Genomic DNA, 15,462 nt, shown 5'->3' with positions numbered 1-15,462 from the left:
TCAGGAGGAAGGAGTGAAGTTGATCCTGGGAGATGGAGGGGAGGTAGTGTTTTCATTTTTGTCTTTGTTTCCCTACACCTCAAATCTATTTGAATTGGCAATAAATTAACAGGTTTTTCCCCAAGTCAAGTCGGTTGTACCTGTGATGGTAACTGATAAGCAGTTTGCATGTATTTACCTAACTCATGAGTTTTTTCCTTCTTTTTTCTCCCCCTGTTCTTTTGAAGAGGAGGAGTGAGTGAGCAGCTGGTGGGAGTTTGGTGTTTAGTCAAGGTCAACTCACCACACATGGTTAGGCTGGTATTTTTTGGCTTCTTCCTCCCCTTCAGCAAATAATGTTTCAAATTAAAAATTACTTTGAAGGAATTGATAAGCAAGAAAAATCCTTCATTATTTATATGCACTCATAAATACATGCAGAACAGAACAGTTTCTTGAACTGAGCATTAATCAGCTTCCCTAAATTTTGCAGAGCAGGGTCTTGATGGTGGACAACAATTTCAGATTTCCTTTCCTCCTGTACTTCACTTCCTGACCATAGGGCAAAGCAATACAAAAATACTTAAAAAACTACTGAATATCAACAAGTAGCAAACATAACTTGCAACAGCACGCTTATCAAAATTACAGACAAAACACAATATGCAAGCACTTCTTATGCAGTAGCCATTCACTGCCAGCACTCTGCTCATTATCAATGACCTTCATAATGTTATTTTTTTTCTCATAGATGCATTTTTTTCCAACAGAATAAGCTTGTTGAGGTTTAATTCCTACTTTCTATGTGACAACAGACAAATTATAGCATCTTGACACTTCAAGGTTCCTATTTTGCTTTATCTGGTGACATCACATCAGAACGTGAAGCTACATGTTTACTTAGTACCCAAGAGCTCTCAACAGAAAAACTGACAGACAGACTTAGAAGGTATGGTTAAAAACCACTGTCTCTCTCTGATCATCCCCAATTTTCTTTTCCTCCCTTGGAAGTTAAACAACTTAGATCACAGGTGGAAGCCTGGATCTTTGTTGCCCTGGTTCAAAATCAGTATACCATGAAAATCCATTTTAATGAACTGCTTGATGTTAAGTAGAAGGACTAGACTAGCTCATTAATAGGTAACAGCTATTTAAGACCCCAAGAGACTGTTGCTATAAACTAGATGAAAAAAGGATGCTACCTAATAGCACGCTGAAAAGTCAGTACCACTAAACCTTAATACTCACTTCTAAATTTTAAATGAGAACTCCATAAATACAAATTAAATGAGAAAGAAGGCTAGGCTAACTTAATAAAATCCTGCCATTTACCACTGCTAGATTATAATTAGTGAAACTAATTACAGAACTACTTGGTTTTGTAACCTTTTTAGTGCAGGTTTCAAGGTTCTGACACTTCACACGAGGGTGGTGGTGAAGGTGGTGGAAATCACAATTTCACCTCCATGGAAAGGAAACCCAGAGCAAACAGAAACTTAATTGGTTGAGACTGAACTGTCCAGTTAAACAGAGTAAAAAAAAATGCGCATACATGTGTATGTATGTATTAGAAACTTAAAAAGGCTAAAGACATTTCTGGGGCAGCTGTAATCCTCGTGACAACTAACCACTTCCCTGGGTTCACCAAAGGAGCAAACGATGAGGCTTCTGAAAACCGACCTAAGCAAGGACTGCTAAGCTCCATGTAGCTCAGCAAAATGAATGGAGTGCACTCACAAACTTACATAGATAGGATTTTTCCTATGTTGCAGCTACAAGAACTATAAGGTGAGTATCAGCAACAAGAGAAATAAAATCTGTAGACAGAAAATTTTTCTAAAATCATGAATACTCACTGCTCTATAGACCAAGTATCACTTTTGGTGAAAACTATCTAGTAGAAAATTTTCCTTCTAAAAATGTCCAGTGCAAAATTTTAAAACTGTTTTCAACAGTTCAATTGTTTGAAAATATTTTAGAAGCTTTTGAATTTTCTTCGGTGTTTTGGGAGAAGCTTTGCATCTTTTTGGAGGCAGTGTGAGAAAATGTTCTCACTTATTTTTCAGCCTTTCGCACTCTCATTTTTCTCTCTTTAATAGATAACTTCTGCCTTCCACAGTTTCTTTATTCTTCAGGATATAAGAACACTCATGGATATATTTCAATGACTGCCAATGAAAAAACCCCACATTATTTTATTTAAATAAATATTGCATGCATGCACACACACATGATTTTAGTTGTATCTGTATGTGAGAAGAAATCATCTGGAAACTGGAATCAATTTTCTGTCTATGTGCTTCTAGGTTCTTCTTATCTGTTCTAGAGTAGCATTAACTGAAAATCATCACGATATGAAGATTTAGCAGTGGTATGCATTCAATGGGATACTTGCCTGCATCCAATTCATTGTAAATAAATGACTACACCAAAGTGTTTGCTGACTTAGGAAGCACTTAATGCCTGAATAGGTACAGACATTAGACATCTTATTTCTAGAGGTAAGCTTTCTTATCAGCCAGTTTTGAGGCATGTTGGTAGTCTGGAAATTTATAAAATTGCTAATTTTGCTGATTTTTCCTGTGGATAAACAGAGAGCTTCAGTCTTCAGGTGTTGTCAATCTGATATCATTCACAAGCACTAAAGATAAATTTTGACTTACCTTTGATAATTTAGTTTCTATGACTCTTTCCATATTATTCCAGACAATAGGGCTATGCTTTCCACAAGAGAAGAGTATATACAGAGACCAAATCAGATTTTGTCATCCCTAAGGCAGGGGATTGATGACCAAGATATCAGAAGGAGAGTCTTTCAACAGCAGTAGTATCTGAACGATGTATAAGGAAACAACTGGAACAAATAATTTTTAGGAAAAAAATGTGAGGTACTAATAAACATCACCATCTGACCTCCCACAATAGTGTAATAAGAAATATGTTCATAAATTAAGGAGTTTCTAAAAGAGTGGGATGTCCAGAATAATGTGGAAGGAATCGAAGAATCACACACACAGATCGGATCAGTCAATACTTTACTACTTTTAATTCCTTTCCACATTACTCCAGACAATAGAGATGTTTAAAGCAGGTGTACAGAGAAGATGAATAGATTTAAAAAAAAAAAAAAAAAAAAGGAAAAAAAAGAGAAAAAAAGGCAATTCAGCCTCAACACAGAAGACTGTCTGAAGAAAATGTATTTTAAAAGATGCATCAGCAGACAACTGGACAACTGGATATCAGTGTCCAGAAAACGAACAAAGCAAAGATCACATGTTAACGAGACAAATTGTAATAATAGATTCAATGGCCTCTTCAGCCATAAAACTGTGATGGAGGAAGTAAACTTAAATTGACTTTTAAACACATTAGCCTCCTGTAAACACTCTCAAATCGACCCAGATGTGAAATGAAATTTCTAAGAGACAGTAAACCACAGTTTAATCTTTTAAATATAACAAAGTCTATTAGAGGCAAAGCTTTGAAGAGGCTTACTCTTTTTTTTTTATTATTTTTTCAAGGAAAAAAAAATTAGTGAAACAGTGCTCTTGCCTTGCAGAAGAAAGAAACACTACCTTTTAAGTGAAAGAAGAATACTAGCATAGGACCTCAGCTTACAAAAGTTTACCTCTCCTTGGAAAACAAAAGAAAGATTCACTGTATCATTCAGACACTGATGATGAAAAGGAAAAAAAAAATATCCAGTGTAAAAATCAACACTTCAAAACTATGATTTTTTAAACTGGGGTTATAAAACCACCAAGACCCAGTTCATTGAAACACTGGAACAGGTTGCTCAGCGAGGTGGTAGATGCCCCATCCCTGGAAACATTCAAGGTCAGGTTGGACGGGGGTCTGAGCAACCTGATCTAGTGAAGATGTTCCTGCTCATGCAGGGGAGTTGGACTAGATGACCTTAAGGTCCCTTCCACCCAAACCATTATTGATTCTATGATAATTTTTACATTGAGACAAAACGAACTGAAAGATACCCCCACGACCACCAAACTCACAGTAGTCTGCTTGCAGGGAAATTATGGTACTGCCTTCCTTTGCCTTTTTTGTAGTAAGTTCTAAAAGGCTAGTGATGAAGAACCACGAACACTTCATATTATAGTGCTGTACTTCTATAAAGAAGATAGAGATATTTTCCAGTAAGATGATGATGATTGTGTTAGGATATCTGAAGATACTATAGGATCTGAAGCAACTTAGAGGAACTAACTAATAATACATAAAAAATCAATACTCGACTGGATTAGCATCATGGGGACCTGTGATATTTTGCTGCTACAGGTAAAAAGTGAAAGCAGTTAATTATCTATAGATACGACTTGACAGTTAGTACAGAATCTCATACTGCTTAGGTCTATACCGCTACCCTTATTTGCAGTAGCTAAGCAGGAGAAAATATGTAGATGAAGTGGAGGAAATAGCACTTGTAGACTCAATGGCTTTTGTTCTCAGCCTTTAATACCATATACGAGCTAAAAATCCAAGATTTAGCATCCAAGTTATTTGATATTGATTAAATACGATGTCACTTATTTAAGAAAAATATCGTGACAATTCATAACACATTCTGAAAGAAAAATTGCCTAAGGAATAAGACAGAGATCATAATGTGAGTATTGTTCTATTAATACACGGACATCCCAGAGGTGCCACTTCTCCATCTGCATCTAACCATGCAAACCAGGGATTGTATCCTGTCTACATCCTGTTTCATAAGAGAGTTCAATGATAAATTACGATGTATTTGTAAACTACCATGTATACTGCCCGAATTCCATCTTAAAGTACCTACTCATGCTCAAATGAACACCGTTCACAAAATTTTCACTTCTGATTGTAGAAAACCATTTCCTGAACTCAGAAGGTGACACATCCTTCTTCTCATTGCCATTGCAGCTTATGGGCAAAATAGTGAAATGTTTGTATTACATAGTGGAAATGTAAATATTTCCTACATTTCCATTCTGGTCTTATGAAAAATGAGTTAAAGCTATGTCCTTTTTTTTTGGTACTTAATAATAATTAAACTCTCATAAAACAAACTCTACTGGTTGTTAGTTGATAAAACAGTCATGTTTCTAAATCTACTCCACAGACATTTTTTATAATGACATCTAGTATGATGTTACAGCTATCATCATGAGGTCCCTTATACTTCTGTTAAATAACTCTCTATCTGCTTGAAGAACACTGTAGTTATAATCTCTCTAAACAACACAAGTCTATCTTTAGACTTACGTGAAAAGATTGGGACCAGTCTAATTTCCATACCTGGGACTCTAGTTCAACTTTATTACAAAATCCCCTTTCCCCCTAAAAAACAATTTACACACACTGAAAAAAGACTTCTTAAGTTAAAAACATTCCACAGTCTCAAAACAAAACAAAAGTTGTACTCTAGAAGGCATGCTTTGAAGACATCGAGTGGAGATAATTCTCTTCTCTTTGTGTTCTCCTGGGCTACACACAATCTGGGTCTTTTCAGGTACAGGTGTGTCAATGTGGAAAAGGTAAGTAAAATGGCACACATGCAAATGCATGAAGCAAAAAAAAATGTTTAGAACATGGTAGCCCCTGAATGCTTTAGATATAGCAACTCTTATTTTTGGAGAAAAATGCTACTACAAAAGAGGAGTGGACCATCATAGATACTGAAAAGCTTTTCCATAATGACTGTGTTTTTATGCATAATTAAGGGAAGAGTCCTATCAGTCAAACTTTACTACAGTTACATTACTTTCAATGTTGACATGCTTTTTCTCAAGGAAAGCTGCCCTTTTCTGGTTTAAAGATAAAACTACTCCAAGGAATATAACATACAGGAAGACTCTGTTCCTTGAACAACAAGGTCATTTCTACATACGGATCTTGCACTAGTTATTGAGTATATTTTGCTGGGTTATCATGGTTACTACACATTATCTAGGTACAGAAAGATTAATAAGTATTGTATTTTCTGTATTGAAAAAATTTAAGGTGTACTGAGCACTGAAATGGTTAGAAGCACAGGGGGGTTTTAGAGTCAGTAAGAGAACTTAAACGTCACAATAGCTTTTATTTAATAGAGGGTTTTTTTTATATGTTAACCATCAACTACAGGAAATTGCCATGCGAAGAGGAATAATTGACTATGTTAAGCTGAATCAATGTTTTTCACTAAAATTAGAAGAAGAACATGAAAGTGAACAAGTTGGTTATTATACTGCTTATAAACTTCTCTATAAGAAGAGTTTCTATTTCATTTAGGAGACAATTGAGAAATACGTAGTGCCTATAATAATTATCACTACTATTACAAAACAAACCTATCCATCACGCATACGGATAATTTACTGTAAATATGTGGACAAACGTTTTTTTTACAAGAAATTTACAGCCCACTTCAAAGAAGCCCAGACAGTATTACTAACTTTCATGTAACACATATGGGGAAATATTGTAAAGTTGAAGAAATAAGATCTTGCAAGTGCTGCGTAGGGGACTGTCTAGTAATATGTCTTCAGGTAGGACTCTGGAAGGGGAAAGAATCGCCAGAAAACAGATGTAGTTTGTGATATAAAGACTGGAATGGAAGATGAGAAAGAAAGAGACAAGGAGTCTGTTAAAGAGAAAGCTTGAAATAAGTAGTAGAACTGAGACCTTCCATGGTATATAAATGAAGTGGCATTACTCTGAGTATCTGAAAGAGAGAGGAATTTGAAGCTGAAAGTAACAACTGCTAATGAAAAGGCTACAAATTAAAATGACAGGTCGTGTGTGTGGGGGGGGAACTATGAAGGAGACTGATTATGGCAGAAGTTGAGACAGATGAGGCAGAAGATACAGAGAAATACTATACTGTTGAGGCTTAAGAAAGAAGCTTCTCTAAGTACTGTAAACAGAATCACAAAGTAATGAAAACATTTTAATGCAGAAACACGAAAAACCAGACAGCACTGATAACTGCAGGAAAGTTGGGCACATAACAATGAGTTGCATTGTTGCAGAACAGGTGAACGATAACAGGAAAGGAAGGACACCTGACAAATCTGGGGAAAACACAGGATTGTTTTTCCCAAGTTGAACTTTGAGGTTCTTGCAAGACAGCTAGTAGTCTGAAAGAAAGTACACTGTATCTGATTACCTCAGGAAGAGTAGCTGAGGCAGAAGAAATGGATGAAGTTGCTTAGTGAGAATGTAAGAAGAAAAATGAGAGACTCATAAAAGTCCAGTAACTGTCACTAAAAAGCAGTGGCTGAAGTACAGAAAATCAGAGAAACATAGGAAAGTAAAGAAAGGAGTGACCTTTTTATTAAGGAAACAGTAGTAGCTTAACTGAATGGGTATTTTTTGGAAAAGATGTATCTAGGTCTCTATGTAGTAAAATATCTGGATATTTCCAGAAGTATTAGCAATATCTGGTAAGAGAATGGAAGCTGTTGGTATGCTTATATTGGATTTGCTTTTTATTTTAAAGATCACATAAAAGCCAACTTGATGCAGACCTTTAAGTAATTAGATTAGGAAATCTGAGGTTTTTGAAGCAGCCCGGTACTGAGAGGAAGTGACTGTTTTAAGAAAAAATAAAAATTAAAACTAACAAATATTTTGTTGTGGTCTCCTACTCTGGCAATGACGCTCAGAAAATGATTGGGTCTTCACTCTGTGCAGGCTGATTAAAGCATAACCCTATTGTCTGGAACAATCTGGAAGCAGCTAGAGGAAAATAAAATCCCAGAAAACAAAACACACTTAGTCAAAAAATTACATATGTATCAAGATATTGATGTCTTAGGCAATAATTACAATGAAATATTAAAACACAGAAGAGTCACATGTGAAAACTGTAAGATTTTGCTATTAAACAGCATAGCATTCGGACAGAACTTGCCTAAGAAACAGGGGAGCATTGAGGATGCTGTAATAAGTCTTTACTCAATTGCTTTGACATACATTTTAATCCTGATGGCATTTTTATTTGATTGCTCTGTCAAGCACGGAAAGAATTATGCCACAGATGCATTAAAATGGAAAATTCTATGGCTTTTTTCAATTTTATTTTGATCAAACCAGTGTTAGCTTATGTTATATTCTACTAGCAATTTAGCTTTGACTATGTGCATTTATAATGTTAAGAAAGTCTTTAGTGAAAGACTATTTTTGAGCTCTTGTTTTGCTGCCCAGGCTGTATCGGAAGACCAGAACTCTGCAGTACAACATGCATAATATTATGTAACTTCAAAGGAAAATTTCTACCTCCAGCAACTAGCCCAGACTCTCCTAACTGAATTGCTACCCCGAAGCCACCAAGCTTTACTGGGGCTGAATTCTCTTTTGAGGCAAGCAGTACACAGTGCGGCTGAAAAGACAAAACCCAGACAAATTATATTTGAGAATACAATTTGCATTTTAGGACTTATTTTCATAAATTTGCAAACAGAAGCTAGAATTTGGAGTTTTTTTGGAAAGTTTCTTAATTTCAGATACTTTTTCCCTGGCAGGGACTCCTCTTTCTTCATTGGCTTCCATTTCAATTGGCCTAGGCACAGCAAATCGTTTCAGGACTTAACTCGCAAGGAACACAAAGTGGAAATCATAATAAAACGGAGAATAAAAATTACGTCTATAATTTCTTATCTGGTATTACTTTTTACTTTTCACCCTTAAGCCTTACACTGTTTCAATTGTCCAGCAGAAACATCCTTCCTAGGATACATTTTGTCAGATCTTATCCTTCACATAGAGAACATAAACCACTATTTTGAGCCTCAATCACAGAAATTCATTGATCACTTTCCAACTGAAGAAAGAAAAGCAACATTCCTGTGATGTTTTCTAACAACATTCCATTGAGATGGGAAATTGTTTAGGTTTCTAAACTGGATTCCAGGCCACAGTCATCCATACTTGATTTTCCACAGTCTTTCCACTAATAAGAATGAGGCGTAATGTATAAAAATGGAGTAGTAATATTATAAAACAATTTGGATGGATACTGAACGGTGTAGAAGGAAGTAACATACAGACAAAATCTATCAGAAACACATTCAGTATTTAATATATATAGCCAAACTACTGCATTAATATAGAACAACTTCCTACATTTGGTCAAAGCCTCCCTTTGCAGTCAACTATATTATTTAAAAGAAAGAATGTCAAATTTGTATACTGCTTCTGGAGAATACGTTACTGCTTAAATTACAAAACTAGAAACTCAAATAGTGCAAAGGAGCTACAAGAAGCTCAATCTAACTACCTGTAAAGTCGTCATCTGTAATCACCCATGTTTTCTTTTAAAAACTTTAAATTATTGAAACAAGCGGTTTCAAGCAAGAATGTGTAGCCTGTTTACAAATCTAACTAAAATCTGCATTATCCCATAAAAAGCTGATTCTTAAACTGATGATACATTAAGAAAGTCAACATGGAAATTCTCATTTCAAATGCTATGGAGAATACTAAGTCTGATAATGTTCTTGAGGTGATCATTAAATTTAGGCTACCTATAGCAGGACTTCTAGAATCCATTTTTAATTTGCAATTTATAAGTTACACCAGGTCGTATTATGTCTGCATATTGCATTTGACTTCTGCTTTACTGAAACTGTTAAGCTGCACACTTTGAGCACTTTCACATCCTCTCATCACTGTCATTTTGAGTGAAAAGATCAAGACTCAAATTTCTCACCCCAGGCAAGGAGGAAGGCAGACGGGAGAGCTACATCAACATGGAGCAAAATGTACCATTCATTGTGGTCTGATTTATCTTTATCCTACATTTCAAAAAGTGATACTATTTCCATGACAGTACCTAAAAAAGAGACGGGCTGTATCACATAATTGTCAGCCAAAAAGGAAGCTACTGACACTGCTCACCAGAAACAAGCTCTAGAAAAAATCCAAATCACCAATTCAGAGTGAAACTCAGAGAAAATTTTATTATAGAACCTCTCCCAGCAAAGTCCAAATTACCAGCAAAATTGATCTGTTCAACAAACTGAGTTCTGCTAGTTAAAAATATCTTTTTTAAAAAAACAGTTGCAACACTAGTAAACTTCCCCTCGTTGCTAATTGTACTGTGTCAGCTGATTCCCATCACTTTCATAGAGAAGCTGGTGCTTTAGCTTTCTAATAAGAGGACCTGCATGTTACTCCTCCCTATCTCCATCAGCGGTTTTGAAAATGTGCCGAAGTTCTTAATATATAAATGGTAAGTGGCTTCTTTTATACTTAAGCTACAGTAAATGAAATTTCTATAGAATTTCTTTTAATTGCAAAGGTACTAATGACCTTCAAACCCTTTCTTAAATACACCTGTTTAAGCATGCTTGCTTGCTTACAGATGACAAAACTTATGAAATCAAGAAGTTATGTTTCTAAGGCATCTGCAGCATAACCAATTTTTCTCTCTCTTTCATTGACCTTAAACTTGTCACTGCTTATGTGTCATGATGCCAAGCATTTCATAGAAAAACAACATAAACAAGACATTATAGTAAGATAGATTTCAAGATGTATTTGAAAGCACAATGTTTTTTAACCAAACTCTAAAATTACTTCTTGCCCTGACAATATGAACGACAATCTGCAAACAGAACATATTTTTTAAAATGCTAACATATTGTACCAATTTATATGCAATTGTAAGATCAGCCAACAGAGGATGTTAAAGTATTTTAGCCTGTCCTCTCAATAATTCAAATTCTGTATGTACATTCAGTCTTAATAAGAATTTTACCTAAAGTGCTGCCATTTTCACTGTTGTATCACGTTTAAATGTAAATTTGCATTTTAAAACCTAGCATGCAATGAGACATTATTTAAAGTTATGTATATGGCAGTGTATTGTTGCTTTTTTCTTGTTATCGTTGTTGGACAACTAAGTTCAGACTACGAACAAACGATTCTGATGTTTTTATGAGATCGGTCCCTCTTAAAAAATTGTAAATAAACTCATTTATGGAATCTTTTATTGCTATGACATATAAATTGAGGACAAAAGACAGCTCATTGTCATTCTGCTCTCCTAATGACACACCTTTTTTGGTTTTCATTCTTTGGTCAAAGCTAACATTTTTTTTCTCCAGATTGTACACTCCTGATCAAAATAAACTTAGTGAAATTAAAAACTTTGTTTTCATTGTCTTCCTTGTTTTCATTTCAAGGAAGATGAGAAAACAACCTGTTACTGCATTACGTGGTTTCTAGCTATATTAGTTTGCTTGCATACCTATTTGTGAACAGTTAAGAAAAGGAGAAAATACTTACATTTACATGAAGAGTATAAATTATGAAAAAACTATCTCCTGAAACAGGTACTGACTCACAGTGTAACTTATAGCAGGTTACATAGCCAATACATATTAATTGACTACTGAACTAGCGGCTTTTTAAATTGAAAACTAGTGACTTACATGCGAGAGATCCTGGGTACTTATTTAAAATTAATATTGATGGCTTAGAATTGTTTTGATATATTCGATGTACTTGTACCACACTGAGAATACTTCACTTAGCTAGGTTTACTTGTTCTTGCATCTTATTAAAAAAGTTTTCTGTCACGAAAAAAACTAAACCTAACTTCAGAACTTAAAAAAAATAATTGTAATTATAAATAAAACAAAAAAATTTAAATTTCTAAAGTTTTGTAGGAAAACAGAATAGTTGATTTTTAAAAAAAATTAAGACAGTAACGATGAATTACAAAACAGTTATCTGAGTAAGTACTCTGTACATCTGTTCTTGCCTACTTCATGTGAAGAAAAACAGGGAACCAATTATTCTAGACTCACATTGTATCGTGATATCCAGCTAAAAGTCCTTCTCCTACTCAGCGATATTCTGTGCACTTACTTTTTTTTCAGTTATGGCCTTTGTATGTTTTATATCACATAAGACCGTATATAATAAAGCAAGAAAACATGTGAAAATGATCCAATGGTGATTCAATTTTAAAATTTTCTCTTTGCATCCCTACAGAACAGCTAAAAATCCTCACAAATGATGGCTGCAGCTTCAGCTGATTTACTGACGCATTCTTCCACACAAGGAAATCTTCTGGAGTAACCAAACTAACCTAGCCATAAATGCCTCGGAAATTCAAACAATGTCATTTGTCCCTTAGATGACAACTCACTATCGCTTGCTTTGATAGTTTTTTACTCTATTATTTTGTCGTTGGATTAGTTGGAAACATTATAGCCCTGTTTGCTTTCCTGTGCATCCACCAGAAAAGGAATTCTATTCAAGTTTACTTGCTAAATGTAGCGGTTGCGATCTTCTGCTGATCTTCTGTCTTCCCTTCCGAATACTCTATCATGTTACAAAAAACACCTGGATGTTTGGACTGATTTTATGCAAGACTGTAGGAACTCTATTTTATATGAACATGTACATTAGCATAGTACTGTTGGGGACTAATTAGTCTAGATCGTTATATAAAAATAAATAAGTCTGTAAAGCGTCCTAAAATGTTAACTACAACACGAAGTATACATATTTGTTGCATGGTGTGGGGCACTTGCACTAATAGGATTTATATAGTAGTTGCACCATCTTTCTATAAGAGTAAGGATAGCAATTCTACTATGTGCTTTCATTAACCGAAATAAACAGAATGCGAAGACAGAAGCGATTTTAAATTATATTATTGTAATCATTTTTGGATAGTTTTTTTCCTTTTGATACTTTCGTATGTAAAAATTGCCAAGAACCTTCTGAAAATTTCAAAGAAAAGAGCAAATTTTCCCAACGCAGGAAAATACACCCAGACAGCAAGGAATTCCTTCATTGTACTCGTTATTTTCACCACCTGTTTTGTTCCTTACCACGTGTTCCGTTTGTCTACATTACATCACAGTTACAAAATCCATCTTGTTATTGGAAGGAGATCATTCACAAATGTAATGAGGTGATGCTCATATTTTCATCTTTTAACAGCTGCTTAGACCCAGTTATGTATTTCCTAATGTCCAGAAGTGTCCGTAGAACTGTATTCCAACTATTTGCAGAAGACTTCATAGAGATTCACGCCTAACTCTAGAAAGCACTTCAGAAATAAACTTGACAATATACACAAGAGCGATTATCTACTTACCACTCCTCACTCAAGTTCTTGAAGAAGAAGTCTCTGATTTGATCATTTAAATGAATGAACACTGGCTTCTCTCTGTCACTCCAGGACATCAATTTAACATGTACCAAACGCAATACTGTGCAGCTACTAATCCTGCCTCCTTCTTCCTCTTAAAAAATGAGAAGTCTTACTTCTGTTCTTGAAATGAGAAGTCACTTTTCCGAAGTATTTCGCTCTTGTTTATTCAAGAAAACAATATAAGAAGTTCTCAGATATCTTTTGCTGGACTAAACTAGAACACTAACTTAGAAACTGTATAAGGAATCTTGTATATAAATAGTAACATTATGAACTTGTGTATGTAATAATAGATGAATTTTGCAAAAAGTAATTGTGTCCTATTCAAAAGAGCTATATATCCTTTACAGACTTCATGTATTTCTCTGTTTTAATAGGGTTCAAAGAGATCAAGCATTTTAACTGCATTTATACAAGTATTTTTCCAAGAAAATATTTGAGAATTTAGCAACATATGTGGCTTAAAAAATGAGGTGAACAATACAACTGCCATTATTCAGTTATAATACAGAAAAACACACTTTGTTTTATTAAACAGCAAAATTAAAATATTCAAGCCTCCTAGCTTCTTATTGTATTTCAACATTTTAATGAATGTTAAGGTCAAACACCTGAGGGAAAACTAAGCAATGGTTTTAGAAAATTAGAAATTAAAGAATGAGACATGACATAGGGGTGTTTCAGTTACCTAAGATTTCCTTCAAGCTGACAAATTTGGTGATTGCAGCTACACAAAGTAGTTCAACAAGGAAAATAAACTAATGGAACTAAGCATACAGAGGAGAACAGAAAAATTATCTCTCGTGAACACCTGACACATCAGCTCTGATCTTTGCTCAGGCTCAGTCATTGGTCTACTTACAGATTTCCAAAGATATGCATTTCAGCTGCACGCTTCCTCCCTGGCACAGATCATCTTTTTTCACGCGATTAAAATAATCTTGATAATTGCTGATGCTATTTAAATAGTCATGTAAAAACAACCTCCCATAGATACAACTAGATTCGCAGATTAAAACCAAACAGGCTTAAGTATTTAGGCACAATAAAATTTCAAACTGTAACATTGCCTAAAAAATGGGGGCTGAAGGTGGAGGTTGTTGAACCCAAAGACAAATAAGAGGCAGTTATACTAAGAACAACTTAAATATCTGACATGACAGCCAGAAAGGTGAACGAATTACACAACAGATGCTAAACTCCATAAACAAGGTTTTATTATCCTGAACACATATAAGCATATGGCTCGAGTAAGCTGATGTAAAGAAGTTGGTTTAATATACTACCAGTAACTTCTCTGATGGATCACATGACTTTTAATGCCAAATCTGTGTCAAAACTTCTGGATTTTACTAATTCTGTACAATATTCTGTTTCTACAGAAGCTACTCATAAAACTCTTATTGAACAAAGCAAAAATACACTTCACCTTCGCTAGATATAAACTTGCTTTAATTTTATGTGATTTTACTTCATTGAGTTTTGGGTGAAACTGGATATAAACACATTAAACATATTACAATGACTAGCCAGTGCATTCCTTTCATTATTTTTTTTTTCCACAAAAAATGTGAGGTTTCTTAACCTTCAAGAAAGAGGTTCCTACAAACATGTAATTTTCATAGAAATATGATGGTAATTGCATTTAAAAAAAAAACATTTCAGCATAAAATTAGTTAAAATATTTATACACCATGTCTAATCAATTCTCACAATAATTGCGTTATATATTTTCACAATCTTTTATCTATCATCTTGTCATTCTAGTATATGCATGCTTGTCATGGTTTGATGTGGAGGGGGTGGGGGTTCTGGTGGCAGGAGAGGGGTTTGCTCCGTGTGACCTCCCCAGTTTGGAACTGGGTTAGACTTGGTTCTGGGCCACCAGATCAGACTGCCATCCCCCTCGGGGTTGAGGCCAATAGGGCGCCTCTGTGAATTGCCCTATTTAAGTCAGGACAAAGGAACCAGAAAAGGTGCTTTGCCCAGGAGCAAGGAGAGAGGGAGGAGGGCACTGCCCCGCTCCCTGGCTCCCGGCCGGGCAGCTGCCTGCATTGGGTTGGCGCCGCCCACGGAGAATGGCGGCGGCGGAGCCGGCTGGGGAACTCGGGGAGCACCCTGCTCCCAGGGGTGCCCACTGGGCTGAGTTCACCCAGAGAAACTGAGATCTGAGAGAAACAGCCAAGTCGACACCAGGTCAGTGAGGATGGAGGCGGGAGGAGGTTGCCAGAGCTGAGTTTCCCCTGCAGGTGGTGAGATGGCAGGCGGCCCCCCTGCAACCAGGACGGCCCTCGGTGGAGTAGAGACCCACTCGCAGCCCATGGGAGAAGATGCCT

General features: G+C 35.6%; 2 protein-coding genes across 2 annotated transcripts in view; one reads left to right on the top strand and one right to left on the bottom strand.

The window, feature by feature from the left end:
* CASK (calcium/calmodulin dependent serine protein kinase) overlaps window positions 1-15,462 on the bottom strand; it is a 239,321-nt gene that overhangs the window by 87,983 nt on the left and 135,876 nt on the right. The window contains 1 exon segment of the mRNA XM_086608529.1: window positions 8,230-8,332. Coding sequence (XP_086464655.1) covers window positions 8,230-8,332 — 103 coding nt within the window.
* On the top strand, window positions 10,163-13,091 carry GPR34 (G protein-coupled receptor 34). The gene is given in 13 exon segments (XM_009992257.2): window positions 10,163-10,183; window positions 11,953-12,006; window positions 12,008-12,074; window positions 12,077-12,139; window positions 12,142-12,243; window positions 12,246-12,385; window positions 12,387-12,572; window positions 12,574-12,628; window positions 12,631-12,807; window positions 12,810-12,971; window positions 12,974-13,037; window positions 13,039-13,066; window positions 13,068-13,091. Coding segments are annotated over 12 exon segments (1,101 nt in total). The 5' UTR covers window positions 10,163-10,183; window positions 11,953-11,973.

This window comes from Tauraco erythrolophus, chromosome 1 (assembly GCF_009769465.1).
Source record: "Tauraco erythrolophus isolate bTauEry1 chromosome 1, bTauEry1.pri, whole genome shotgun sequence".
Classification (NCBI taxonomy): Eukaryota; Metazoa; Chordata; class Aves; order Musophagiformes; family Musophagidae; genus Tauraco; species Tauraco erythrolophus.
Note: the sequence above shows the minus strand (reverse complement) of the source record. Positions and strands in the feature narration are given on the sequence as shown.